The sequence below is a fragment of the Podarcis erhardii genome (genome assembly GCF_964252035.2).
Source record: "Podarcis erhardii genome assembly, chromosome: 5".
Lineage (NCBI taxonomy): Eukaryota > Metazoa > Chordata > Lepidosauria > Squamata > Lacertidae > Podarcis > Podarcis erhardii.
Genome location: NC_138509.1, coordinates 2,098,581 through 2,126,131, shown reverse-complemented (window position 1 = coordinate 2,126,131; position 27,551 = coordinate 2,098,581). Strand labels below are relative to the sequence as shown.

General features: G+C 42.8%; 1 protein-coding gene across 4 annotated transcripts in view; it reads right to left on the bottom strand.

The window, feature by feature from the left end:
- Positions 1-16,574: 16,574 nt before the first annotated feature.
- LRP6 (LDL receptor related protein 6) overlaps positions 16,575-27,551 on the bottom strand; it is a 107,159-nt gene continuing 96,182 nt past the window's right edge. For all 4 annotated transcript variants that reach the window (XM_081861346.1, XM_081861344.1, XM_081861345.1 and 1 more), the window contains 2 exons: positions 27,411-27,508; positions 16,575-17,107 (listed from right to left, as the gene is read on the bottom strand). In XM_081861346.1, coding sequence (XP_081717472.1) covers positions 16,816-17,107; positions 27,411-27,508 — 390 coding nt within the window. In that variant the 3' untranslated portion in view covers positions 16,575-16,815. The remainder of the gene's footprint in view (positions 17,108-27,410; positions 27,509-27,551) is intronic.

The following is a 27,551-nucleotide window of genomic DNA, read 5'->3' as shown; positions in this document are numbered from 1 at the left end:
GAGACAATGGAGTGACCCTATGGGGGTGAAGCCCACCTACTGGAGAGCCACAGTGCCTGCTGTAACTGCAGACCAGCAACTTGTAATGCTGCCTCCTGAGTTGTTTTTGCTGCATGGCCTGGGCGCAAGCCTGGGCAGTGGGTCTGGAGGTCCCGAGCTGCTCAGATGACAAGACTCCCCCCTCTCTCTCCCAAAGGAAAGCAGAACAATACAATTGGCACCAGCTGAGTTGCAAAAGTTCCTGGAAGGAGGCGTACAAGGCGCCATCCAACCACCTTAGGCACTCCGCTTCAGATTTGTGTAGGGTTTACTCCTTAGCCTTTTCTTCTCCTGAAGATGTCCCACAAGGTAGGATATGTAAACAACAATAACCAGAATCAAATTTCTCCCCCAACCTAACCTGAGCTGACTGGAGCATGAAGTTCACTGTAACGGGTGGTGGACCCAACTGCCGACTGCACTCCATATGCGCTGCACTTGGATAACCTGCACATCTCTCCCTCTGATTTCAACCCCATGTGGCTGAGTGCCAACAGCAATGTGGCCAAAACACTGATAAATTGAGCTCACAGTCTTTTCACCCTAAAACAAAATATAAATTCTTCTTATCCACAAAGCTTTCTCAGTTTTAGCCACCCAGCAGGCTGTTCTTTTTGGTTTTCACTGCAGAACCAGGTGTCAGAAACCCTCTTCTTATCTGCTATAAATCCTTCAATGGAGGTTTTTAAGCAGAAGTCAGATGGCCGTCTGTCATGGATGCTTTAGTTGAGATCCCTTCATTGCAGGGGCTTGGATCAGATGACCCTGGTTCTGTGATTCCATGATTCCATGCAGAGATGCCTTGGCAGAGATAGAATCAGATGCCTACCCAGATGCCTACCCAGAACCTCTCCTGCAGGTACATTGCCCCCGACCCCCAGTGTGGGTCCAAGAAGGGCCAGGGGAGCCAGTGACCCTGCACAGAGAAGCATAAAAATGTAGTGCTGGAAGTGACCCCAAGAGTCATCTAGTCCATCTCCCTGCAATTAAAGTAAAACCTTTTATTTCTTAATTTTTATTCTTTGCAAATCTTTTAAAGCTAGATTCAAATTTGGTTCCTTGTTAGTTGGAATTATGTTTGCAAACCAAATCTAGTATTACCATGATAATATATATATATATATATACTTAAATCAAAAGACATTAATAAAACATACACATAAAATCATTTACGAAACATGGTCTCTCCATACACAGAGTTCTGCAGCTGTATTAACCCAGCTGATGGACACTTCTTCCTCTAGTTCAAAATACATACAGAAAATCTTTCCATTGTACTTGCCCATTTTAAATTTGTCACAACCCTCCACTAGCCAAATCTGCAGTAATTTGGAAAAGATGCAGGAAGGACTCCTGCAAAATGCCTCCATTCTTTCTCCTATGTAAAACACTTTCTAATTTGCCTAACTTGTAGGGAATATCTGGCCCCACAACTGCAGTCTCAAAAACAAGGGGTATTAATTTTCCAGGTAGACTACCGCTGCAGCTGGAGGTTTCACTTTTTTCTTTAAAAATAGCTTTTGTTCACAAACTAAAGAAAAGAAAACTTGCTCACTGCTTTCTCTTATATGGTGCCCAATTTCACATTAAAAATTAACTATAGCTGTCTGTGCCGAACAGTTTGGCCAATAAGTGTTACCTACTGGAAATTTTGAAAGTCCTGCAAAACCTCAGCTGCTCTTGGATAGGAGAAACTGGGTGCTCAGGGGCAGAATCTGCTTCTGATATCTGTCCTTCCATACTTCTAATCAATGCACTTCTGAACACGGAAGTAGGTTGCTGATGCAACTGGTCCATATCTTCTCCCAATCAGCTTTATGCCAATTCCATGTCTCAACTGTAGATTTCCTGGGTTACAGACTCATGCCTGAGGGGGTGCACATGGATCCCGCTAAGGTGCAGAGCGTGGCTTTGTGGCAGGAACCCCAAACAAAGAAAGACTTGCAGAGATTCTTGGGGTTTGCAAACTACTACCGCAAGTTCGTGCTGGCCTATTCAAGGCTGACTACACCTCTCACAGATTGTTTGAAGGGCAAGAAGTCTTTCCAGTGTCACGCAGAAGCATTTGAATGGCTCAAAACCATGTTCTCTTCGGAGGTAAACCTAGCACACGACCGGCCGCTGATAATGGCAACGGATGCTTCTGACAGGGCAGTGGGTGTGGTGCTGCTGCAGTCAGACCCAGATGGCAACCTCTGTCTGTGCGCCTTCCCCTCTAGGAAGTGACTCCTTCTGAGCAGAACTACACCATTTCGGAGAAGGAACATATAGCTATCAAGGAAGCCTTTGAAATTTGAAGACACTTCCTGGAAGGGGCACAGCACCAGACAGACGTGCACACTAACCACCGTGATCCAGAGTATTGGCAGACGACAAGGCATTTGAATCAGAGGCAGATTCGCTGGGTGCAGTTCTTTGACAGGTTTGATTTCAGAGTCCAGGCAGTCAGAATCAGGGGGTGGATGCCTTTCTAAGAAGCTGGAATATCAGGACGAGGAACCAGTCTCTGTATGTAGACATATCTTGAAGCCGACACAGCTACAGCTACAGAGGCATGGAGACACCAATGAGGCAGAGGGCTTCTCTGAGAAAGAGGTACTATTGTACAAAGGAGAAGCTCTTTATGTTCCAGTGGATGACCTTAGAGCCAAGGTCTTGCATGATAACCCTACAGTGGATCACTTTGGACAGCACAAGACATTATACCAGGTAACACGGCAGATTTGGTGGCCAAGAGTAAGAGAGGAGGTGAAGGAAGAAGTGTGAGCCTGTGAGACTTGTCAACAGGCAAAGGGGCCCAAAGAAGTACCAGCAGGGTTGCTGCAACCGTTAACTACCCCGCAAGGGCCTTGGGAAACCATTGCTATGGACTTCATAACGGATCTACTGAAGTCGCAGCAGCAGACAGTATTCTGGGTAGTAGTGGACTTGTTCACCAAAATGGCACACTTCGTGCCATGTAAGGGACTCCCAACAGCCCAAGAAACAGAACAGCTCTTCCTAGACCACGTGTTCAGTTGCATGGGCTTTCACTCCAAGTCATTTCAGATTGCGGACCCAATTCACCTCGCAGTTCTGGAAGAAACTCATGCAGTTACTCAAGGTGGAGTTGTGCCTTTCCTCTGCCAGACACTCCAAGACTAATAGAGAGCTGGAGAGAACTAACTCTACATTGCAACAATACCTTCGCTGTGACGTAAACTACCAACAAGACGATTGCGTAGCCAAGCTCCCTTTGGCAGAGTTCATGAACAATAACGCCCTTCACGTTTCAACTCAGCAGACACCCTTCTTTGCTACCTATGGATGCCATGCTCGTTCCTTTCCATCACCAACCGACACCTTGTCAGTGCCAGCCGCAGAAGAATTCGTAGGAGTTGGCAGCCATCCAGGAGTTACTAAAGGAGCATCTGGACTGTGCAAATGAGGCCTATAAGAAGGCAGCAGATGCTCTCTGGCAGCCTGGAAGTGAGATCAAGGTGGGGGATCAAGTGTGGTTGTCAACACGCAATTTGCAAAAAGGCAGATGCAAGAAATTAGATCATCAGAGAGTGGGTCCATTTGAAGTGATAGGCCAGATTAATCCTGTGACTTTTAGACTTCATTTTTTTAAAAAAATATATTTATTAGGTTTTCCGCAATTAATATAAAAACAAAAAGAAAAAAGACAAAAAGATAACAAAAATACAAAAATACAAAATTAAAACAAATACAATTTCCATTACTTATTTCCATTAACTTATTTCTCAGCCCTCCTCTCACCTCCCCTTCTTGTATTCCAATTTAAATTGTTAATTCAGCAAGTCCTTATATCCAAATTTAAACATCAGATACTTAAACTTCATTACTCATTCTTCAACATTTTTCCTAAAGTCGACCAAAATTTCCCTTCCACGGCTTTCCCCAGTTCCAAACAAGTAACAGAACAGAATAAAAATAAAACAAGTTATAGTTATATACCCTTTGGATTCCCAGGCTCCACCCACCCCTTTCCCAGTTACAGTCCCCAACAAGTGTTCATCAATTCAGTATCTTGTCTAGCCTGGAGATCTCACATCCGAGGCTTTTAAATCTCTTTCAGTTCCTCTCTGCCGGTCTTTTTGATACTCCTTAATGTTAAACCCCAGATTTCGGAAATGCTTTGGCCCAACAGGATCCATATTTTTCCCAGCCAGCCCTCCATACTTGAAAAAAGAGCCTATAGGGTACCCCGACATACTCCTTTCAAGTCCAAATGTCCCCAAAGCTCCGATTTCCGCCTTGATCAAATTTGTAATCCTTCGGTCTTCAGATCTCCACAAAAGGGGATCTCTCAGTTTCAGGCTCACCAATTCAGGCCAGGCTTTCCACATCAAATTGTTATTCTCCTTTATTACCTTCATGTCAGGCCACAAATTGCAGCTCTCATTTGACATCTGGGAGGTTACAGCTCTTCCTTCCTTCTCTTCAGGAACAGCACATATCTCCTCTTCCATATTCTCATAACATTCAAGTTTCCCTATTTGCTCAATTGTATGAGCTTCGTACTTCGAGTCCTTATCAACTTCAACAACATTGTTTGCTGCTGAGACCAGAGTTGTGACACTTGTAGCCAAAACATCAATTTCCCCTTGTAATTTTCCCAAGAGAACAAATGTTCTTTCCAATTCAGTCTGAAATCTCCCATTTCCAGCCATTGTTGTAATGTCCTAAACCCCCTCTAGGGGGATTTTAGTTTGTTAATGTTTTTCAGCTCAAGTCCAATAGCCAATTTATTGTAACAGTCCTTCCTTATTCTCAACAAATTGTAACAAGTATAACCAGCAGAAGCAACAGAAACAAAGTTCTCTTTTTCCCTCTGACAGCCAATTTGACAGCTGTCAAAGTCCTCAGTACTTCATCAACAGGCTCTCTCGCAGGACACTCCCGGGTCCGGGGGGGGTGAAACTTCAGCTCCCACAATTAATCTTTTATCCTCCGGTAAAATTTCTTATAGTGTCAAAGCATGAGGGTTAAAGTCTTTTAGAAAGAAAAAAAAGGTCCTCTCGACCTTAGATGACAAGTTCTTTGCTTTAAGTTATCTACATAGAGGGGGGGTGGACTTCCTTTTTAACCCTTCCCCGCTCGTTCCTAATTCAGAAGAGATTTTTTCTTTAAATTCCGAATTCCATATTACTCACGGGTTTTTACTTTAGGATCCAATTGTTCCAAGGAAAAAGTCAGCGCTCTCCGTCAATGGCTTGCGACTTCACTCCGCAGGAGGAGCAGAGAACTCATAGCACCGCGCCGCACCCCGTCCCCATTCCAAAGCCTTTAAAAAGGCTCCTTCACAGTTTGGGGGGGCGCAAATGGTGCCCGCCGAGTCACCAGGTTCACAGGCATCCGCGCCTGTGATTTTTAGGGGTCCCCGCGTCGCTGCCGCGGACAAGACCCGATCCTGCAGAGCCGATTCCCTCCGGAGCTCGGAGAGAATCCGCCATTAAACGATGGCGCTAACCCGGAAGTCCCGTGACTTTTAGACTTCAGTTGCCTGTATCCATGAAGATTCACCCCATGTTCCACAGATCACTGTTGTCGCCAGTGGTGCCTGCGCACCCGTGCCAGACTACTAAGGAAGCTCCTCCACCTCCTGTCATAGTGGAAGGAGAGGAGGAATACGAAGTAGAGCAAATCCTAGACTCTTGATGGCAATGGGGGAAAGTTGCAGTACCTAATTGGGCAGAAGGGGTATGGGCCAGCAGAAAGATTGTGGGAGTATGCAGAGCATGTGCATGCAGCAGAATTGTGAAAGGCATTTCATGCAAGCCACCCCCATAGACCCAAGCCAGTGGGGTGGAAGGAGGAGAGCTCGAGGGGGGGATGATGTCATGGACTGTGCTGAGGAGGAATGGTGGGAGTCTCCCCTTCCCCCTGCTCCTGATCAGGATCCTGAATCTTCCCAGGAGCAGTGGGGCAGTACAGATTTGGAACAGTGGTTTGCAGAGGGGCATAGTTCAAAAGACAGAAGTTGGGAGGAACTGGGTGGTGAACAGCTAAGAGAAGAACTGGGAGAGAGAAAGTTAACAGCCTCTCTTTCGCTGGAAAGCGTACACCCGCTCAGCCCAAGGTCAAGGAGAGAAGATAAGGTGGCAGCAGAGAAAGCAAAGTGGTTGCAAGATCAGGTTGCAAGACGCGGATGTGATGTGGATGACGAGGGGGGAAGGGGGGAATCCTTAATTGGGAGCACCTTCATTCCTAGAAATGGATTCTTTGTTCTCTCTCTATGATCATTAAAGCTTCTAACTGGTAAGAGACTCCTTTCGCTTTGTTCTGCTTATCTACTGCCAAAGGGTGGGGGAGGAAGCCAAGTCCCTGAAGCCTGACACAGAACTACCAACAAACAAGGAAATGATATGAGTGAAATGAGACACCGGAAAGAATCAACCCCCAAGACCTCAATTTTGCAAGAAACCCACAAATCAATCAAAGCTGATAAAACAGAAGTAATACCACCAAAAATACTAAATTGAATAAATAAGCCCGGCCGAAATAAAACAAAACCACAAGCAGCACAGAAACAAGCCAAGCCAAGCCAAAGGAAAAGTGTTAGGGTAAGAATTAGGTTAAGTGTTATGGTTAGGGTAGAATCAGAATTAGGGTTAGGGTGAGAATGAGGGTTACGGTTAGTGTTATGGTTAGGGTTAAGCTTATTGTAAGGATAAGGTTTAGGGTGGGGGTTAGAATTATGCATAGGGTCAGGATTAGAATTACAGTTTGGGTTTGAGTAAGCCACTGGAAAAGAAACAATATCACCAGAATCCCAAAATAAAGCAAGACCTCCCGATGCAGTATATTTGATAAACCCAAAACAAGGAAAACAAGCAGAAACAAGGAAACTAGTAGAAAAGCAAAAAGCAATTGAAATGAAGCAGGAATAAAAGAAACACAACAAGTTTTAGTGTTAGGATTAGAATTAGGGTTAGGGTTAGGATTATGATTAGAAGTAAAATAAGGGTAAGTGTTAGGGTTAGAATGAGGATTAAGGTTAGGGTTAAAATTAGTGTCCAGGTTAGTTTTAGAATTTAAGTTACGGTTAGGGTTAGAATGAGGGTTAGGGTTAGTCAGTGCTCCTCCCCCTAAAAAAAATATGTTTAGGGGTACTCTCATTTTCCTACTCATATTGAAATGCTGCCCCTCAATGAGGCCAAAGTCCCCCTGCGCCCCCCCCAGAAAAAAGCACTGGTGTTAGCATTACAGTTAGGGTTATGGTTAGTTTTAGCGTTAGGATTAGAATTAGGGTTCAGATTAGGGTTAGGATTAGAATTAGAGTTAGGGTTAGGGTTAAAATGAGGGTTAGGGGTAGAGTAAGCCACTAGAAAAGAAACAAAAGTCACCAGAATACCAAAATAAAGCAAAACCTCCCGAGGCGGTATATTTGATAAACCCGAAACCAGCAAAACAAGTAGAAACAAAGAAACTAGCAGAAACGTAAAAGGCAATTATAAAGAAGCAGAACTAAAAGAATAGCAAGAAGAAGAAGAAGAAGAAGAAGAAGAAGAAGAAGAAGAAGAAGAAGAAGAAGAAGAAGAAGAAGGGGGGGGGCGGCAAATGGCCATTAAGAAAGCAAATTCTCCAGAAACGCCAAAGCAGTGAAAACTCATATGCTAAATGATGCTTGGAGTTTTGGAGTTTCTGGTGATTTTGCTCTTTCATGTTGCTTGCTTATTGGTTTCTAGTGATTCTAGTTCCATTAGTTTCCATTAGATTCTTTTCCATTAGTTTTTGAGTTTCTAGTGGTTTTGTTTCATCTTCATGCTTCAGATTTTTAGGCCCTTTGTTCGCTTGTTAATGCGCATGGTGGTTCTTCACCTTTGGAAGTTGTGATAGTTCAGGCACTGGGGCCTGTCATATATATTCTTTTGTGAAGACACTTTATTTGTCCTAATTGTACTAGATCTCAAAATGCTAATTTGCCCTTTTGGTCTGAAGGTCTTATAAAACAGAAGTAATACCACCAAAAATACTGAATTGAAGAAATAAGCCTGACTGAAATGCTTGTTTTTCGTGTTGCAGTCTTTGCTTCATTTCTGTTTTTTCTTGGCTTTTGCATTTCTGATGAGACCCGATAATCCCCAAAGCAAGAAAAACTACCAAATGAAGAAAATAAACAAGCAAGAAACAGAGATAGTGAAAGCTAATATGCTAAATGTTGCTTTGTTTTGCAGTTTCTGGTTATTTTGTTCTTCCATGTTGTTTGCTAATGGTTCTAGTTCTTTTCCACAAGTTTTTGAGTTTGGAGTGTTGAATGGTCTCTTTAAATTTGAAGGTTTATTGTTGTTCCACAAGATGTGTATTTCTTTAAGGGCCAGAGCAAATAATGTGACCTAGTTTTACAGCTGTGAAGCAGTATAGCAGGTGCTGTTAAGGTGTGGTAATTAACCTGTTGGGTATAGTATATAAAGAGCAGCACCTAGCTCTCTCAGCACCCTGGTGGTTGGGTCATGCTTATTGCTATATTATAATTTTATAATATTATAATTATTATAATATTATAATTAGTGTAAAAGGAGTTTTTGTTATTAAAACCTAGCTAAAGTTATTTTGCGTTCCTTGTGATGTGTGGTCTCTCCAGCACGCCTTCTACAGTGCAACTAGTCTGCAAATAGCCAACATTGTTCTGTTTTTAGCTTTCAAGTGAATTTGCATTTATTCCATTGTTTTTCATGCTCCTTTTGACTTTGTTTCATTTCTGGGTTCTTTCTTGTCTTTTCCACTTCAGCTGGTTTTCTTTATTTTTATGAGATTTTATTTCTGGTGGTTTTGCTTTGTTTCTGCAGGTTTTGCTTTTTAAAAAGTTTTTGGTGGTTTCAAAAACAATAGAAAATATAATGTGTTGGGGCACAGCCATAATCTAACAAATTCAGTTTAAATTGCCTGAGGAGAACACTTAACCATACTTTCCTCAGATTAAACAGGGATCAGGAACGTCATACCCTCAAGCTGTTTTGAACTACAACTCACATCAGAGAACCATAGAATTGTAATTTTGGAAAGGACCACAAGGATAATCTAGCTCAATGCCCTGCAATGCAGGAATCTTTTTGCTTGAACCTACGAACCTGAGATCAAGAGCCTCATCGCTAACTATTGGCCATGGAAGCTGGGTCTGACGGTAATTATTTTTCAAACATCCAAAGGACACCCAACTGCCTGCCCTTGATATGTGGCCTGACTACGTAAACCCAGCGGTTATGCATTCATTGGAAACCTCTGAAAATGTCAGTTCAGTTTATGCAGTGGCAATTGGAAAAGGCAAATTCCATTTTTGTTCAGTTTCTTCAGTAAAGTGTTATCAGGATTTTTCTCTCGGCTCATTTGCATAATTTAAGTGCTAACAGAAATTTAGTGCCACAGGACATGCTTATTACTGTTCATTTATAAAAGTACAGGACTACAACAAAACATTGTGGTGTATTCTCAGCCTCTGAAAGGTCTGGGAGAGGGGAAAATAGGCGTCTATCAGGCTATCATATCTAAAGGCTTCACCACTAGCAGCATTAAGTCCCAGAAGCTCACTGGCCCTTGCTGGACCATTTTTTGATCTACAAATGCCTATAATTCTGTATACATAGAGTTCTCCAAATATAAATTGCTATAGCATTTCACTTTTAAGCAGAGAGGCACTTGACCACCCAAGTTCAAAAGGTTAGTAGAGTGCTCCACCTCAGGGCGACAACTAGAGTATGTGATTCTATTGCTGCTCCCCCCAGATTTCTCTTCTGCCCCCCCCCCATCACACAGTCTGAGGCGACAGAGCATGCTTAGTCAATCCTCATTGAGTTTTCGCCCCCCTCCCCCATTAGGCTCCCCCCCCCAAAGGTATGTGTGTGCAGGATTAACGACTAAAATCATATTCTGCCAACCACACATAGTCCTCCAGTTGGAGCCTGTCCATTATTACTTCCTCAGGCTCTGTTCCTGCAAAAGATAGTTCAGGCACTGAGGCCTGTCTTATATATTCTTTTGTGAAGACACTTTATTTGTCCTAATTGTACTAGATCTCAAAATGCTAATTTGCCCTTTTGGTCTGAAGGTCTTTCCGAGATATTAATTTGAAAACATAGCCTGATATTTTTACTAAGTTTATCTGTAGTTTTCGGATATAATTTTTAACTAACCTCTTTCTACTATCTTTGTATATGGATTTTTGAAATTATGTTTTGTAATTCAGACTGCATATGAAAATTGTACATGATGGATTGTTGTTTCCTAAGAGAGGGATTCTTTCCCCCCTTTTTGTTTTTCTGTACATTTAAAAACTAGTTACAGATAGGTAGCCGTGTTGGTCTGCCATGGTCAAAACAAAATAAAAAAATTCCTTCCAGTAGCACCTTAAAGACCAACTGAGTTAGTTCTAGGTATGAGCTTTCGTGTGCATGCACACTTCTTCAGATACACAGAATGTGTATCTGAAGAAGTGTGCATGCACACGAAAGCTCATACCTAGAACTAACTCAGTTGGTCTTTAAGGTGCTACTGGAAGGAATTTTTTTATTTTATTTAAAAACTAATAAATGTTGAAGGTCAAGAAAGAAATCATGGGAGCCCTATAAAGTCTTCAAGCAGGCTTACCACACACAGACATTCTGCCAATATTTAAGACTTTAATAAATTATCATTGCAGATAGGGGGTGGCTACAGCAGCTCTTCTCTATAGTGACATCTTCACTATGAAATGCTATTCCCTATGGAAAAGAAGTCTGCTGCATTTATGTATAATATCCATATCTGCAGATCTATTCTTGCTACAGGTGCAGCCTCTTAAAGCTTATTTTATTGCCTCCATCTTGCAGTGTTTCAATGAAATTGAATGAGAAGTTAAAGTATAGCACATACTTCAGGGAAAGATGTTCACTGTACACATCAGTTTGGCTCTTTTGTCTTGTCATTTCAGGTTTATAAGCTCTTATTAACTAACTAACTAGAGCCCTTCAGCCAAGGTTCACAGGGTAGGTTACAATATAAAACACAAAACATAGTAACGAACAAAAACAATAACCCCTCCACAGTGTAAAAGGCATAGATCATTTAATTAGCCATATGTAAGTTCCTGTGTCCTGTCAATATAATAAATTTATCTTCCATTCAATTTTATTATAAAAAAATCAACATTTTATTTGTTACAACTCCATGTATAGTAATAATTGAAAAGGGGGGATGGGAACTTTGTACAAGGGTTATATACAGTTTGCAAGTAAAGCACTTTTATTTTACAATTCAAAAAGAAGTGTTAGTGAATGAGTGAGTAGGGTTGACCAAATGTTGGTCATTATAACAAATACATCCTTGCAAAGCACCATCATACATAAGTCTATGACCACACTAACTGGATTTTAAAGACAGTGAAAGAAAGATAAAAATTACAAGATGTGAGCATTTAAAATATTAAAAGCAGCACCAGATCCTTCACTTTGCAAACAAGGCTTGTTCAGCTTATGGCGGCTGGTATCTTCATACGTGAAAATATACTGACTCCATCCCTTCCCCAGTTTGACTAAAGGCAATGGTAGATTTGACTGGAAGATTCCCCTGCCTTGTTGTTTTAGGCCTCTGGGCCAGCATCCTTTTAACCTCTTTTTGGCATCCAATGCTTCTACTGCAACAGTGAACTCTCCTCCACTCCCCCCTCAAAAAAAAAATCTCTTTTATTTTCCATTTTAAAGTTTAAAATGGATGCCAAAAACGTCCTTAACATGGTTTAGGCTGACACCCTTTGGCCAGAAGTATTTTCAAGACAAAAATTGCCCTCCTTAATGAAAACTGCCATAAATGGACAGAGACAAATAAATTTCAGAGTGCCTGTGCTCGCACACAGATTTTGGAGTTATCACTTTACCTGCAAACATCACAAGTACAGTTTTACGGATTTCAGTCATTCCTGTTAACAGGTGCTTTCCACCAATTAACAACTAACAGATTTCACCCTGTAGCATGTAACAGAATGGTAGCTTATCTGTGTGGTGAAAAGCCCACTCTTTTCAGTCCCATTGATTGCAATGGGAAAGACTGAAACATACATATTTCTGTCCCCCTGAAATCAAGGGAAATAAAAAAATGCATTTACAGTTTCTATGCACATTTACTTAAACATCCCATTAGTAGTGGGATGCATGTTGTATAGTTTTGCATGCATTCTGTTTTGTAATTGTGACCTATGGTTTGGATCATTCAACTTCCTATTTGGCTTTTTAAAAATAAAAATAAAAATCTAAATCTCTTAAATAAAAAGTAGCATTCATGACTGATTGTCATCATGCATCCCCCCGGTCTAATTTTAGTAAAAACAAACAAACCCAGAGACTTTAAAAGTAGTCTCATACATAAAAACTTTGTACTTTGTTTACTGCATCTAGAAACTATTTTTAAATAGCTTTCTGCAGAACTCATTTACTGGGGACCCAGTTAAATAAATATAAATATTTTTTCTGTGGCTGTAAAATAATTTAATGTAGAGTACTGTTTTAGCAATTAAAGCTAAATGATACTATATCATAAAATGGAAGTTGCCCGTTCCTATCAATCATACAGGTGCACATCATGGTCGCTTTTCTGATAAATATTTCACAAAGTCTTTACTAGAGAAAGATTAACCTGACTTTCTGACTTTATCTTGCCAAAGCAGAATTGGAAAAGGCTACAATCAGGAAGTTTAGAAATACCTTCTGCAAATATCTATTAGACAGGTATTTATTTTAAAAACACTTGTCAAATGTGAACACTTGGTAACTGAAACACAAATAATATTGATTATATGGAATGCTATGGTCTCTGCCTGACTAAGGATTGTCTTCGCATGGTGGCAAATGGATGCCCATGCATCCTAAGAGAAGGACCTACAGGATCAGTCCAAGAGCCCACCCAGCCCAGCATCCTGTTTCTCACAGTGGCTAACCAGATGCCTCTGCAGTCAGCATATAACCAATAGGACTTTGCATATAAAGTCTTAATGGTTATATGCTGACATAATAATCTAGCCCCTGACAGCCTCCCTGGGTTTGTCCCATTCCCCTTGAAAGCAGTCAGAGTTGCTGGCCATCACCACATCTTGTGGTACCAAACTCCATAACCTGTGACCTGGCTGCCCTTTGCATAGGTCCATATGCGCAAGAAGCCTGTTCACACAATCTTTCATAAAATTGTGGGGATGATATGGGGAAGGATCCTGACAGCTAGTGGAAAACAGAAGCCAGGAGAAAGTTTTCTGTTGGGTATAAATGGCCTCCAAAGTGAAAGCAGCTCCTTGGTTCAGGGAACAAAAAGTGACTGACTACTACCTCTCTACCTCTGGTGAAGAGCTAAACTCAAAACATGTTAGGCTGAAGAAAGTGGGAGAGCACCCGCAAATAAATGTAATTTTCTCCTGTGACTTTGGATGCCTCCACCCTGTATTTCTTTCTAGCCAAGCCTTCTCCCTGATTCTTGGTGGTGGAAAGCCCTTCTGTTGCTATAGGCAAAACATGGGTAATGATGAACAGAGCATTACAGGAAAAGTCAAGCCACGACACTACACTGTACAGAGGTGGAAGAAATGGTGCAAGTCAAGCTGACAAGCTAGGCACCGAGAATGGTTTCATTCTATTCTTTTTATTTTATTATATTATTGCACTTTCAATTTTATAAACAAGAACAAAGATTCTATTCTTAGTGCTCTTGCTCATCTTCAAATGTAAATTCAACTCTTAGATTGATTTGTTTTAGTATGCAACTGTTGATCTACAGAGATGCGAAACAGCTTATCCTTGGCTTGACTCAAGATAGCATTTGCTCTAAGTTAGTGGCTTTCTTTCGAGGGTTGGTCCTGCGTGCACCACAAAAAATTGACAGTTATCTGTCATCTAAATGAATTTGCACAGGAGGCAAGAAATCTTGGCTCCATCACTGAAAGAAGATAGCACAGCACAGCATAAGCTCAACCACCTTGTAAAAGAAATTGGCACAAATACACACTTTGCAAGAAGAAGATTGTTGCCAACGCAGTACAAACATTTGGATTGAGATAAAGCAACACAATATTCTGAATTCCCCAGTGCAATTTTATATGGGCTAATTCCCAGTCAGAATGGTGTTCTGTCAACAATGAATGGTCACTTCCCACCAGCAGTACAGCCTCTGTTCAACCTCAAATATTCTTCACAGATTAGGTATTGCATGAAGTTTCCTTATTCTGCAACTTCCAGGTGATCCCAGGAAAAAATTTTCTGTTCAAAAATTCAAAATGGACAGCTAGATAACTTCCAAGTTTGTGAAATGAAGCTCCTGTAATTCAGCACTTTCTTTTTTTGGGGGGGGGGGTTGTAGAAATGTACAAACTAGCCTTTGAAACCAAGCCTAATTCCAAAATTTGGCCTGCAATCCTGACAAGCATAACTTTGGAAGCAAATTTCATTTAACTCATTTAAGTTTACTTCTATGTCAATGCACTTAGGTCTAGAATACAAATAGATTTCCTTTAAAGCTTCTTCAGGCACATAGTGTACATCCATTAGATTTCCAAATGCCAAGGTTGCTCATGTAGTTGAAATAAAAGTGAGCTTCTGAGAATGAAATGTAACAGTGCACAAGTTAGTCAAAAAAACCCAAAAAAACCAAACAAATCCCCAAACCCCATGAAAGTTACAGATTCAAAGGCAGGTCATGTTTGGAGCCTATAAACTTTCAGACATAAAAGGGCTTCTTTTATATAGTAGTTGTGGCTGCCATGCCCATGCTGATATTATACTAGTATTTCCTGCATGACACAAAGCATGAAATTGTGATTTATTTCTAAATACAATAGGAGGAGGCTCTAAGGAGGAGTAGCCCATTGCAACTTTCCGGGACATGTCTATTCTGTATTCCCAAGTTTTTGAAAACGCACATCTCAATTTTGTGTTTTTCTCATTAGTTCAGCATCCAATGTGGTAATGCAGATGCAATCATGGCTAATATGATTTCCACAAAATGTATGAAACAGCTCTTAGTGAAAATAATGGGATTTCCTGACATCTATTTACAATCAGTGTAACAATACTATTATTTTTATTCTAGCAGAAAGGCTCTGTAGCCTCTTTGTGATAGCTGTCCAAGTTCCAAAGCCTGAACTTCAGAAAAGCTTTTTTCACATGTTGATTTCTTGCCAGCATGTAAAGCTGCCATAAAATGAAGCCCTGGCACCCCCTTCAAATCAGGGAAGGGTTGTAGAGAAAATGAAACTAACTAGATAGATAGATAACAAAATACTTTGGCAAAGAATGATGGTAAAAAAACCTGTTGTTCACAGCAGTTTATGCTTAAGAACTGAATTTCTGCCATAGAAGAGGAAGTGGAAATTGCACTGCAAAGACTGGGTTACTTAACTTCAACAGGAAGACGTGTTTCAAACAACCAAGGAGGTCCAGAGTGCATCCTGAATGAAAAACACTTAAATGTTTCCTAATAAAGAAAAATATCATTTTAAAATATATATGTAAGCATTGTATACTGCGGTATTCACTAGACACTGAAAGTACTGCAAGAACATAACATTTCATTTACATTAAACTAAGAACTGAAAGTAAAATTTTATAGTTTATAAATATGACATCTAGATGATGATAATGATGATGATGATGATGTCATTATATTTTTATACAACACCTTTTCAGGGCACTGAAACATTTTAAAGCGCTGGCAGGAAAAGGTATTCAGGTATAATTACCCTTGTCTTTATGATGGGAATAGCTCTGACCTGGTATAACATAATCCTATTGTACTGCCAGGAAAGGAAGGGGGGGGGGAGACTCCTCTCACACACATGCACCCACACACACTTACATATTCACAAAAGGCCCATTCATTCTTTACTCAGCTCCAAAGAGTTAACATGGTGGTGGAACTAGGAACAGTCCTCAAGTTTGTGCACTCCTTCTCTCGCTTCTCTTACAGCAGACTGATGCTAACAAAGAGACCTTCCTGGCCCTGCAAAATGGAGCAGGGAGACATAAGGGAAGAAGTAAGCAAGCTCGAGGCCCACTCCTTATTCTCCTCTCAGAAGGTTATTGTGGCACCCAATAAACAGCCACAATCCATTGAACACCTATATTGTTCTTTTTAGCACACACACAGCGACTTGAAACATAACCACAGCCAAGAAAATGATAGAACACCTAGAAAGGGACAAACGTAGAAATGATGCAACTTGGCTACTTCAGAAAATGTGAATTAAGCAAAAAGGTGCCATTTTCAAAAGTGTATAAGCATCCATGATTTCACTTCTGAGAATAAAGCCCTTTAGTTATCAGTTTTCTTCAGCTGGTCCATCAGAGCAAATGCCAGAGGTTATTCAGCTCTTTGAAGACGTTTAGATATGCTGCTTTGTGGCCGGTTCCCTTAGTTCTATTCCTTGTCAAAAGCTCTCTTCTTTTCCTTTTTGGTGTTTGGCTCATTGAACAGCAATACAACCTTGATCCTTCTATTTCCCTATGTGCTCAGTCACTTCACAAATTTTAAGGCATCTTCTTGTGTTCCATTTGGAAAAATAAACAACAAACTTCGTATACAAATTTTAAAATTTTCTTATGGCACAAAGCAGCAAACTGTTTTAGGAAAATATATAAATAACCTTCTTTCTCTCTCCCCACCCCCTTTCTGTACAAGATATATGCAATATAACCCCCACCCTCATTTAATAATTTTCAGCTGTACAGACTATAGCCTGCCTCATGTCCTCCCCCCTCTTGATAAGGACAGTTAGTATTTACACTGGTGGGTTGGAGGCAGTCAAAGGAGGGAGGGAGTCTCTCATGAGGAGTCTGTGCAAGGAGAAGGGGGCGGTGGGTAGAGGTGGTGAGAGTAACTCCGTTCTGTGTATGGAGATGGTGGGCAGCTCTCATAGTTCTCCTCTGCCGATAAGTACTGGCTGCGTGGTGTGGGCGGTGGGGGTACAGGCTCAGAATCATAGTTCAAATCACTGGTGTAACCCTTTCCCACAGTTGCCATCACTCTACGGCTGGGGGCGTAGTCACTGTCACAAACATCTGTGCTGCATGGTGTAGTGGGAGGGGCAAAATGCCGGTAGCTGTATGGCCTGTAACTGGGATGGGAATGGAAAAAAAGAGTTAGGAAGGAAAGACGCATCAACATTTGAAAGGAATCTCAGATTTCCTTGACCATGCAACATGCCAATATGATCAGTAGGCAAAGGGTTGTTTTTGTGGGTGTGGGTGTTTCCTGCAACATGCTGTTGGTGCAATAAAAGTGCATTGATGGCTGATTGATATTGCACCATCCACACATCAATTTCACTTTATTAGCTGTCCTGCAATGGTTCCCCAATGTTAGAGCACTACAGCACTACTGCCATCTGGAAGGGAAATATGTGCCCAACAAAGGCAGGATCAAAACAAAAGCAGCAACATAACCCAGAACATTTCATAGAATCAGAGTTGGAAGCGACCCTGAGCATCATCTAATACAACCCTCTGCAATGCAGGAATATGCAGCTGTCCCTTACAGGGATTGAACCTTGGCGTTATCAGGACCATGCTCTAACCAACTGAGCTATCTGAGCTATTTGTGGTATAAAAAGTTACAGGATTTCAGCAGGAAACTATGGGACATGCACTGATAGGAAAATGAAGCAGTATGTCAGTCCTGAACATTTTGCAGGCACAAACAGTATGGAAAGTGAGATTGTGCTTGACTGCCTTGATCCTATTATTAACACAACAAATAATCATAAATGCACAATAAAAAGACATTTTGGAAAGGTCCAAACACATTTTATGTTTTTCTCCTTAGACAGCTTTTGCATTAAATGAAAAATGAAGGCAGCTCCCAGTGTAGCCTCCACAGTGCAAGGAAAGACCTGCTTTGCATGAAATTTCAGTAAATCTTATTTGCTCAGGGAGTGGTATATTCATTCTCTTCTTTTGCCTTCCATTTTGACACTGTCCTGGCTCGGGAAGCATATATGCATACCCCAAAAGACAACCCAATTGGCCATCCCAAAGGCAGTCCATGGGCTTACAAATATTGGGAATTAAAGGTGCCTTTGATTCACTGCTAAGAAAGCAGCTGGCACAGGTGCAAGCTTGTAAACAGCCCCCTGTAAGCCAGGGCAGTCTCTGGATGGAGTTTTGTGAAGTGGGAGGAGGAGTCTTTGAGGAGATTTCACCCCTCCCATACCCAAGAATCTCCTGAGGTCTCTGCTGACTCTACAGAGAGGAGGAGCAATGTACTGCTCTCTACTTAATTAGTCAAGTGAGTGAGTCAGTCTGTGTGAGAGAGAGAGAGTCAGTCAGTGTATCGGAGAGTGAGTGCAAGAGATCGTGTTTAGAGATAAGGTTGCTGCTAAGAGCAGCTGCAGGCACTCAAAGTAGCATTGATGTATGCTCAGAATATTTAGCTCTGTATATAGTTTTGTATTATAGCTGTAGTTACAGAATAAAAGGAAGATACTCTACAGAGCTGCTCTCCGAGTGGTTTATACTCTGCAAGACTCTGCAAAACGCTGCTGCGCAACGACTGTATTATTGAGACAGTGAATCCGGTGCTCTCAGCTCCAAGCTGTGAGTCCACAGCACTGTGACCTGTTCCTGTGGGAAAGGAGGTCTCTGGCAGGGCTACCCAGCTCGCCTAGCCCAGTCGGGGCTGTAGTGCATGAGTCCAGTTGGTACACTGGTTCAAGGGCGATGCTGACATCGGTTATGGGCCCAGTCGTCTGACCAGTCATTTTTCCAGTCATCCCAGTCATCAGAGGTTTCTGTTGCTGATCGCTGGACGGCGGAACGGAGGCTGCATGCTGGACTGATTTGTGGTGCCTAGAAGCAGAGCTGTGTTGGAGCAGAGTGTTCAAGCTGCCGCTGTTGCTGTTGCTGTTGCTGCTGCTTGAGGTATGTTGCTGACTGCCAAAGAAAGAAGATAGCATCCCTGTTTGCCTGTTAATTGCGCTCTGACTGGGAGAGAGAGTGGCTGAAGAAGTCCAAGGCTTTATCTGTGTTTGCACGAGGGAAGTGTCTTGCTCTAAGTAATAGCAGACATGGCCTGTGCACATTCTGGCCAGATGGCTCTATCTTTTCCCCTCCTCACGCCTGAAAACTATGCAGTTTGGCAAGTTAAGATGAAAGCGCTTTTACAGAGGGAAAAGCTATTTCACACGATAGAAGATGACCCTCCAGATAAAGATGATGATGATTGGGCTGAGTGGCGTGCTGCAGATATGAAAGCCCGAGGGACAATTGTTTTGAGTGTTTCAGACCACTTGCTGGTGAACTTAGAGGGTCAAGAGACTGCACAAGCTGTTTGGCATAAGTTGAGAGATATGCATCTGAGACAAAATGCTGGTTCCAGTGTGATTTTCTTCAAGAAGCTGTGCAGGTTACAGTTGCAGAAAGGTGGTGATTTGCCTAGCCATCTATCTCAGTTAAAGCGTCTCAGACAGGACCTTGTTCAGCGAGACCTGGCTATTTCAGAGGCTGTGTTTGCAATGCTGATGATAAATAGCCTAGATGATTCTTACGATGGAGTAGCTGCCCAGATTTCTACAATGCCTGCTGACCGGCTAACAGAAGATTATGTGTCTAGCGTGCTCTTGAATGAATGGGATCGCAGACAGGCTGTTAAAGAAAGCCGGGACTGTGCTGCTAAAAATGTGCTTGAAAATGTGCCTGAGTTTTCAGCGGGGAAGGTGAAAGTGAAACTGCTGCTGTTAAAGCACTAAAGTTGAAGCGGTGCTTTTCGTGTGGAGCACAAGGCCATTTGAGTTTCCAGTGCTGCAAGAAATCTTCAAAGAAGAAGGGAAACTTCAGAGGCAGAGGGGGAGGAGGACGAAATCCCCAAGCACCTGCTACTTCAAAGGCCTTGATCTCTCGCTGCTCCAATCAACGTGGGCGGAGTTTCTTCGTGATCAACTCTGGCTGTACCAACCACGTAGCCAAAGATAAGGATCTCTTTGTTCAGCTTGAGAAGCAAGAGAAAGAAATTCATCAAGCAGATGGGACAGTTCTCACGAGTGAGGCTAAGGGAACTGTGTTCTTAAAGAGCCTGAATGCAACTATTAAGAATGTCCTGTATGCGCCTGGTATTCAGGACAATTTGTTGAGTGTTTCCCAGCTTGATCATCAGGGTTTTAAGGTGGTGTTTGCTAAATCTCGCTGTGAAATTCGTCGAGATGGCAAGCTCATTCTATATGCAAAATGTGTAAATGGTCTGTATCAATTGCCTTTTGTTTCAGGTACAGGTACTGCAGAAGCAACTGAGAAAGAGTGTTGCAATTTGTCTATTGATAAGAATGAGAAGTTGCATGACCAATGTATTCATTATTACCACCGTGTTTATGGTCATTTGAATTTCCAGGCTGTGGCAAAAATGCCTGATATGGTTCAAGGTATGAAGCTGAAAGAATGTCCCTACCACATGAAATGTGTTTCTTGTGCTGAGAGTAAGGCAAGGCAAGCTCCCAAAGGTACAGAGTCTGGGAGAGAGGCCAAGAAACCATACGAAGTCATTCATGCAGACTTAGTGGGGCCTCTAGCGCTCTCTAGAGGCAATTCAAGGTTTTTCATGGTTTTGATAGACTCCTACTCTAAATATGCATGGGTCTATATGCTGCAGAAAAAGTCTGAAGCCTTTACTAAGTTTCGTCAGTTTTGTAAATGGCTCAGGAATGTACATAATGAGAATGTACATTGTTTTTTCACTGACAGGGGTGGAGAGTTTTGTTCAGAGGAGTTTGAGGCTTTTCTTTCTCAACAGGGCATTGAGCATAGGACTGCCACGCCCAGATCGCCCTGGCAGAATGGTTTATGTGAGAGAATAAACCAGACCCTGCAGCAAGGTATCAGAACACTGTTACATGATTCGGGGCTGCCCAATCCTTTTTGGGCCGAAGCTCTTTCGTTTTTCTGTCACATGTATAACAGGAGGTACCAGTCTAGTGTAAATTGCACCCCATATGAGATGCTTCACGGAAGGAAGCCATGTGTGAAGCACTTTAAAATTTTTGGTTCAGAGGTTTGGGTGCACACCTCGCAGGGTGACAAACTGAGTAAGCGTGGAGCTTGTAGGGCAGCGGCTGAAGGAGGAGCAAAAAGGGTTTTCTCCTGTGTGTGTTTCTTGTGGCTGATTAGCTGCTCTCCCTGTGCAAAGGTCAGAGGGGGCAGGGTTTCTGTTGAGGTAGGTGATTAGCTGTGGGAGGAGCTTATCAGAGCTTGTAGGGCAGCGGCTGAAGGAGGAGCAAAAAGGGTTTTCTCCTGTGTGTGTTTCTTGTGGCTGATTGTAGGGTAACGCCGCGTGCCACTAGGCGCGCGCAATTTAATCTATCTTTAGATTTAGGGGAGCTAGTCTCAAATGTTTGTTGGGGGAGACCTACGGTTTTTTTGGGGGGGAGTTACTTGTCCTGTCTGCATGCTTCTTATGATGGAGAACCACTGTAGCCAGCCCCAACGACACGTTCTCAAGATGGAGAGTGAGGGAACAGCTGCAGTCGCCTGCGGTTCCTGCACAATGTTTGCCATCTTGCCAAAGGTTGCAGGCAGCTTTACCTGCAGCAATTGCATGTTGATTGCCCTCTTAAAAGACAAAGTCCAGCAACTGGAGGAACGTGTGGCTACGCTCCAAAGAATTAGAGAGCTGGAGCTCTTCTTGGAAGCAACAGAGCACACCGTCTCCACCAGGGAGGAGACAAGGGACTCCCCTGAGAAGCAGGCTAGTTCACCAACACAGGAGCCAGATATATGGAGAAACGTGACTCAAAGAAGTAGGAGGCCCAGGGTTCGCTCTGATTGTTTAGAAATACACAATCGCTTTGAGGTCCTCTCCCCTAGAATGGAAGACGAAGAGCAGACTCCATTTGAGGATCTCTCCCTCGTTACAGTCGATCAGGTATATGAAGACGAGCGGCAAAGTCAGTCCTCAGGGAATGTGCAGGCGACCTTGGAACGGAGAGATCACGGAAGAACCCCAACCAAACCTAAGAGGAGGCGTGTAGTGGTGATAGGGGATTCCCTACTGAGGGGAACAGAAGCAGTGATCTGTGGGCCTGACAAGATGTCTCGGGAAGTGTGCTGTCTCCCCGGGGCTAAGATCCAAGATGTAACTGAACGACTGCACGGAATCATAAAACCCACTGACAAATACCCCTTCCTCTTGGTTCATGTGGGAACCAATGACACTGCAAGCAATAGCCTCCAGAAGATCAAAAGAGACTATGAGGCTCTGGGCAGGAAATTGAAGCAATTTAATGCACAAATTGTCATCTCATCTGTCCTCCCAGCTGAACGACGTGGCCCAGGGAGAGAGAGAAAAATAGTGGAAGTGAACAGCTGGCTTCGCAAATGGTGTAAACAGGAACGGTTTGGATTCTTAGATCACAGACTGCAGTTTCTTGAAGATGGACTTCTGGCAAGAGATGGGCTGCACCTCACAACGGTTGGGAGGAATGTTTTTGCCAAAAATCTCAGAAACCTCATCAGGAGGGCTTTAAACTGACTAATGTGGGGGAGGAAGACAGTGCTCCTGAAGGTAGGAGTCTATCAACTGATGAAGATGATCATCCAAATGTCATAGAAAAAATCCTTAAATAAGAGACACAGGGGAATGATTAATGGACTTCAATGTCTGTACACTAATGCGCAAAGCATGGGTAATAAACAAGATGAGCTTGAGCTCTTGGTACAGCAAACTAAATATGACATAATAGGCATCACTGAAACCTGGTGGGATAAGTCCCACGACTGGAATGTAATAATGGAGGGTTACAATCTATTTCAGAGAAACAGACCAGACAAGAAAGGAGGAGGAGTGGCGTTATATGTCAGGGATGTGTATACAGTGGTGCCTCGCAAGACGAAATTAATCCGTTCCGCGATTCTCTTCGTCTAGCGGTTTTTTCGTCTTGCGAAGCAAGCCCATTGACAGCTTAGCGGATTAGCGCTATTAGCGGTCTAGCGGCTTTTAGCGATCAGCTGAGAAGCGGCTTATCAGCGGATCAGCTGTTAAGCGGCTTAGCAGCTTAGGAACAGGGCGAAAAAAGCGGGGGGAAACCCGCGGGAACTCGCAAGATTTTTTCGTCTTGCGAAGCAACCCCATAGAGAAATTCGTTTAGCGAAGCGCCTCCAAAACGGAAAACCCTTTCGTCTAGCGGGTTTTCCGTCTTGCGAGGCGTTCGTCTTGCGGGGCACCACTGTACCTGTGAAGAGATCCAAGATTTAGAACCTCAAAGCCAAAGTGAGAGCATTTGGGTCAAAATTAAGGGAGAGATGAATAACAGGGACCTCATTGTGGGAGTTTACTATAGATCCCCAAGCCAAATGGAGGACATAGATGATGCCTTCCTGGAACAGATGGCCAAGCATGCAAAAGGAAGGGAGATAGTAGTAATGGGGGACTTCAATTACCCGGATATTTGCTGGATGTCAAACTCAGCCAAGAGCATAAGGTCAAACAGATTCCTCACTGGCCTTGCAGACAACTTCGTTGTCCAGAAAGTGGGAGAAGCAACAAGAGGAACAGCCATTTTAGATCTGGTCCTAACCAATGTTGATGACCTGGTTAGTGGGGTAGAAGTGGAAGGATCATTAGGCGCGAGTGATCATGCTCTTCTGAAGTTTACTATACAGCGGAAAGGAGCAGCCAAGCATACTAGGACTCAATTTCTTGACTTTAAGAAAGCCGACTTCATAAAACTTAGGGAAGTGCTGGGTGAGATCCCATGGACAGTAATATTAAAAGGAAAGGGAGTTCATGATGGCTGGGAGTTTGTTAAGAGGGAGATAGTAAAAGCACAACTTCAGGCAATACCAATGAGACGGAAACATGGAAGGTGCCTAAAGAAGCCAGGGTGGCTATCTAAAGAACTTTTAACTGAGTTAAGATTTAAAAAGGATGTGTACAAAAAATGGAAAAGGGGGGAAACCACCAAAGAAGAATTCAAACAAATAGCCAGCACGTGTAGACACAAAGTCAGAAAAGCTAAAGCACAGAATGAACTCAGGCTTGCTAGAGAGGTTAAAAGCAACAAAAAAGGCTTTTATGGGTATGTTCGTAGCAAAAGGAAGAACAAAGAAACAGTGGGGTCACTCAGAGGAGAAGATGGTGAAATGCAAACAGGGGACACAGAAAGGGCTGAACTCCTCAATGCCTTCTTTGCCTCAGTCTTCTCCAATAAAGAAAACAATGCCCGACCTGAAGAATTTGGAGCAAATGATTCAGCAGAGGAAACACAGCCCAGAATAACTAAGGAGATAGTACAAGAATACTTGGCTAGTTTAGATGTATTCAAGTCTCCAGGGCCAGATGAACTGCATCCAAGAGTATTAAAAGAACTGGCAGATGTGATCTCAGAACCACTGGCAATCATCTTCGAGAATTCCTGGAGAACAGGCGAAGTCCCGGCAGACTGGAGGAGGGCAAATGTTGTCCCTATTTTCAAAAAGGGGAAAAGAGAGGACCCAAATAATTACCGCCCAGTCAGTCTGACATCAATACCAGGAAGATTCTGGAGCAGATCATTAAGCAAACAGTCTGTGAGCACCTAGAAAGGAATGCTGTGATCACCAATAGTCAGCATGGATTTCTGAAAAATAAGTCATGTCAGACGAACCTGATCTCGTTTTTTGACAGAATTACAAGCCTGGTAGACGAAGGGAACGCAGTGGATGTAGCCTACCTTGATTTCAGCAAGGCATTTGACAAGGTGCCCCATGATATTCCTGTAAAGAAGCTGGTAAAATGCGGACTTGACTATGCTACCACTCAGTGGATTTGTAACTGGCTGACTGACCGAACCCAAAGGGTGCTCATCAATGGTTCCTCTTCATCCTGGAGAAGAGTGACTAGTGGGGTGCCACAGGGTTCTGTCTTATTCAACATCTTTATCAACGACATGGATGATGGACTCAAGGGCATCCTGATCAAATTTGCAGATGACACCAAACTGGGAGGGGTGGCTAACACCCCAGAGGACAGGATCACACTTCAAAACGACCTTGACAGATTAGAGAACTGGGCCAAAACAAACAAGATGAATTTTAATAGGGAGAAATGTAAAGTATTGCACTTGGGCAAAAAAAATGAGAGGCACAAATACAAGATGGGTGACACCTGGCTTGAGAGCAGTACATGTGAAAAGGATCTAGGAGTCTTGGTTGACCACAAACTTGACATGAGCCAACAGTGTGACGCGGCAGCTAAAAAAGCCAATGCAATTCTGGGCTGCATCAATAGGAGTATTGCATCTAGATCAAGGGAAGTAATAGTGCCACTGTATTCTGCTCTGGTCAGACCTCACCTGGAGTACTGTGTCCAGTTCTGGGCACCACAGTTCAAGAAGGACACTGACAAACTGGAACGTGTCCAGAGGAGGGCAACCAAAATGGTCAAAGGCCTGGAAACGATGCCTTATGAAGAACGGCTAAGGGAGCTGGGCATGTTTAGCCTGGAGAAGAGGAGGTTAAGGGGTGATATGATAGCCATGTTCAAATATATAAAAGGATGTCACATAGAGGAGGGAGAAAGGTTGTTTTCTGCTGCTCCAGAGAAGCGGACACGGAGCAATGGTTCCAAACTACAAGAAAAAAGATTCCACCTAAACATTAGGAAGAACTTCCTGACAGTAAGAGCTGTTTGACAGTGGAATTTGCTGCCAAGGAGTGTGGTGGAGTCTCCTTCTTTGGAGGTCTTTAAGCAGAGGCTTGACAACCATATGTCAGGAGTGCTCTGATGGTGTTTCCTGCTTGGCAGGGGGTTGGACTCGATGGCCCTTGTGGTCTCTTCCAACTCTATGATTCTATGATTCTATGATTCTAACATGGTGTTTTCCTAGGATATGAGAAAGGGTCTTATCGTGTCCTGATCACAGACACAAAAACCATAAGGCTGACCAGGAGTATTGACGACAATCCACAATGGGACAGAGTTGGCATTTTTCAGTGCCATCCCATTTGTGATGATGGTGCAAAAGAGGCAAAGAAAGTTAAGACGGAGGCAAGTTCTGATGTGATTGATAATCCTGATGCCAATGTAGTTCCAGATGATGGCACAGATTATCAGAGCCGAAAAGCCTCAGGTGAGTCTGACGCTGACTCAGACGTAGCAGCTTCATATACTTTAGCTCCCCATTCTCCCAAAGAGGAGGAAACACCAGAACAAGAGGATCAAAGAGTTTTGCGCAGATCTGAGATAACAACCAAGGGTGTACCACCGAAAAGGTTTTCTGAAGAGTTCGCTAAAACTGCGGTCACATGCAACTCTGGTGGGGTTTTTAAACCTAGCATGAAGTGTGCTGAGAGTAATAGCACAAAACGCTGCATTTATTTCCTTACCTGACATTTGAAGGATCAGGATTGAAGGAGCAAGCATGTGTTTAAAGTGGTTTGTTCAAATCTGCCTAATTAGAAATGTCAATTTGTATTTGAGAGGAAGAAATGTGTGTGAAGATTTTTCCAGAAGCTGCTTATTCATTTGTGTATTCACAATGTGTATTTTGTGTGAGCTACAGGTTGAGATTTATGTTTTAACTCTTTCCTAATAGACACAGAGTGGTTGTAGTAACTGTTTAATGATGTGATAAAGTGTCTTAGATAAGGGGGGAGAGAGATACCTGCAAATATGTTACCAAGGTTGTAAGCAGAGAACAACTTTTGGAGTGTGTGTGCAAATTGCAGTTATGTTAAAGATTCTTGAAATGGTCGGATGAAATGGGGGAGGATGGGGAGATTTCACCCCTCCCATACCCAAGAATCTCCTGAGGTCTCTGCTGACTCTACAGAGAGGAGGAGCAATGTACTGCTCTCTACTTAATTAGTCAAGTGAGTGAGTCAGTCTGTGTGAGAGAGAGAGAGTCAGTCTGTGTATCGGAGAGTGAGTGCAAGAGATCGTGTTTAGAGATAAGGTTGCTGCTAAGAGCAGCTGCAGGCACTCAAAGTAGCATTGATGTATGCTCAGAATATTTAGCTCTGTATATAGTTTTGTATTATAGCTGTAGTTACAGAATAAAAGGAAGATACTCTACAGAGCTGCTCTCCGAGTGGTTTATACTCTGCAAGACTCTGCAAAACGCTGCTGCGCAACGACTGTATTATTGAGACAGTGAATCCGGTGCTCTCAGCTCCAAGCTGTGAGTCCACAGCACTGTGACCTGTTCCTGTGGGAAAGGAGGTCTCTGGCAGTGCTACCCAGCTCGCCTAGCCCAGTCGGGGCTGTAGTGCATGAGTCCAGTTGGTACACTGGCTCAAGGGCGATGCTGACAGACTTTTCTTTCCGCATGACATTTGTGTACTACAAATGACTACATGCACACCATGTATGGAGTAAAAATGTTTGTGGGCTAGACAGGTTTAGTAGACTTATTTGAAATGCCGCACTACAGTGCCAATGAATGCAAATAATAAAATTACCTGTACGACCGATGGGTAGATGGACTATTTGAAGAATAACCAAATTCCATGGTGTAATGTGAACGCTCAGTAGCTGGTGATGGAGGAGGATTCAAAATCTTTTGGGAGAGAGGGAGAGGAGGGGACACAATTTTAACAGAA